The 2,731-nt window shown below is 56.1% G+C and overlaps 1 protein-coding gene across 1 annotated transcript; it reads left to right on the forward strand.

Moving 5' to 3' along the window:
* Positions 1-413: 413 nt before the first annotated feature.
* Positions 414-1,634, forward strand: LOC134396580 (uncharacterized). The gene is made up of 2 exons (XM_063123099.1): positions 414-735; positions 862-1,634. Exons 1-2 carry the CDS (start codon positions 472-474, stop codon positions 1,564-1,566), a joined length of 969 nt encoding a protein of 322 aa, XP_062979169.1. The 5' UTR covers positions 414-471; the 3' UTR covers positions 1,567-1,634.
* Positions 1,635-2,731: the final 1,097 nt, after the last annotated feature.

Consider the following 2,731-nt stretch of genomic DNA (forward strand, 5'->3'; position numbering starts at 1 on the left):
TGTGCCCTCTGCCCCATCCCAAGGAGCCAACCCACATCTGGCAGAAACAGCTGCGCCAGCGGAAGCGCATTGTCCGGATGCAGCATATCAGGGCAGCAGAGGTGGCTGTGTGTGCGCGTCTGTGCGGGAAACGATAGCCAAGAGAGGGCAACTATGCTCCCTGACGAGGACCGTGACGATCTTTGCACGGCCATAGGCATGCTGATCTTGCTTCTGTCGGAGTATCAGCGCCTCCGTGCACAGGTGGCTGCCAGGCGGCGGCAGTTGCGGGAACAACTGGGGAGGTGGCTACTCCGCCGCAGCGAGCTGCGGGCCGCCCTCTGCCGAACGAGGCTAGCCATGCTGGCCGCGTATGGCGACTACGTCCGCGAGACACGCCGCCGCTTCTGGGCCCGGCCGAGGAGCAAGGACTGGTGGGAGAACTTTGTCCTGAAGGAGTGGGACGATGAGCAATGGCTGAGCAATTTCCGCATGAGCAGGGGCACCTTTTTTGAAATCGTGGAGGAGTTGCGGCCGCATCTGGACAGGAGGTTGACTGTCATGCGTAGACCTATCCCAGTGGAGAAACGCCTAGCCATCACCCTATGGAGGCTGGCTACCCCTTGCGTCTACAGGACCACAGCAGAGCAGTTCGGGGTAGGCTGCTCTACGGCGGCACAAATAGTCCTGGAGGTGTGCTTTGCCATGGAAGTGACCCTCCTAGCTCGTACAGTCAAGATTGGGAACGTGGCAGAGGTGAGTGGGGGATGGGGGATGGGGTGGGGGAATGCGCTGGGAACAGGCACTCACTTTTGCGGAGGTCCGCAACTTCGGAACAATGGAGCTGTCACTAATATGCCCTTTGTGTTTTCTGCCCCACAGATCATGCATGGTTTTGGGGAGCTGGGGTTCCCTCATTGTGTGGGCGCGGTGGATGGCAGCCATATTCCTATCCAATCTCCGATACACCAAGCCTCAGAATACATAAACAGGAAGGATGACTACTCCATGATTCTGCAGGGGACCTGCGACCACAAGGGGCGGTTCATCAATGTGGAAATAGGATGGAGCGGCAAGAACCATGATGCCTATGTCTTTGCCAACTCAGGCCTCTGTGAGACGATGGATGCAGGTGTCTTCGTGCCTACCCATCCAACAATCAGATTGCACGGCCAGCAGATTCCACCCCTCATTATTGCGGATGGCGCGTACCCTTTGCGTGAGTGGTTGATGAAACCCTATGGTGGGGCACTCACTCCACAGCAAGCCCACTTCAACCGCTGTCTTAGGCGAGCACGCCTTGTGGTGGAGCAGGCGTTCGGCCGCCTCAAGGGGAGGTGGCGGAGCATAGGCGTGCGCCTGGAGCTGGCCGAAGAAAACATCCCTTCGGTCATCAGTGCTTGCGTCATCCTGCACAACATCTGCGAAACCAAGGGGCACGCCATGCTCGTGGAGGCGGCGGAGCACAATTCTGTTGAGCTGGCTACTCTGGGCGAGCCCTACGTCAATGAGGCCAATCGCCACACCCGGGAAGGGCACAAGGTGCGGGATGCTGTCAGAGAGTTCCTGTGGGCTAACCGCCGCTGACAGCCTGCCTCATAAAATTGGACTGTGCTTCTTCCCCTGTGCAGTCCTTCCAGTCCTTTACCCCAGAGTAACAGGCGTATGCACACTTGTGTGCAATCAACTCTAGGCTATTTACGCCCACATGTATGCAATAATATATATGCTATGTACGCCCACATGTATGCAATAATATATATGCTATGTACGCCCACATGTATGCAATAATATATATGCTATGTACGCCCACATGTATGCAATAATATATATGCTATGTACGCCCACATGCATGTTATTTACTGTTTACTCTGTACAGCACCATCTACAGTGATGGTGCTATATAAATTAGTAATAATAATAAACTCCAGTCAAACTGCGCAACGTGTAATCATCCTAAATGTAGCCCGAAGGGCAAACCGTGCTTATCGCCATCGTCCGCTTATTTGCGGACGTCCGCAATCTCGGAAAACGTCAACAGGGGGAGCGTATGTCTCCGAAGGGCAAACCGTGCTTATTGGCATCGGCCGCTTCTTTGCGCATGTACGCAGTTCCAAAAACGTCAACAGGGGGCGCGTACGTCAGGCCTACCCCGGTCAAGATGGAGCCTCGGAGGGTCGCCTACTGGCAGGAGCCCGAGATGGAGATGCTCCTTGAGCTCCTCCTGCAGTCTGGAAGGTCGGAGCGCCTCATGAGGAGCTCCAGCCTCCAGACTATAGATATTTTCAGGAGGGCTGCAAGGAGCCTCTCCATCGCGGGCTACTCCCGCACTGCTGAGCAGTGCAGGAGCAAGTTTAAAGGCCTAAAGGCGGCCTTCTTTGAGGCTCTGGAGTGCTACCGGGGTAGCCCTCCTAGGAGAGCCCAGCCCCCCTTCTACACCCTCCTGCACGAGCTGTGGGATCGGGCTGGGCGACCCTCGTGGGAGGAGCAACGCCCAACAAGTAAGTACCCTTTGTATCACTGTGCCCCATCCCCCAACACTGCAGCCATGCTGAAGCTGCCCTGCACCACCTGCTATAATCATTGCCCCTCTGTGTGGTGGTTGCACTCAGCCTCATGCCAGTGCCTTGGCCAACTTGTCATTTCTCCATCCCAGCCCATGTATAATGCATGTTGGCAGCCAGGTGCAAAGCCCATCCCCCATCCTGGTTCCATGTAGGCAGTGGCCCCTAGAACTGCTTACCATGCCCAT

This window comes from Elgaria multicarinata, chromosome 3, assembly GCF_023053635.1.
Source record: "Elgaria multicarinata webbii isolate HBS135686 ecotype San Diego chromosome 3, rElgMul1.1.pri, whole genome shotgun sequence".
NCBI lineage: Eukaryota > Metazoa > Chordata > Lepidosauria > Squamata > Anguidae > Elgaria > Elgaria multicarinata.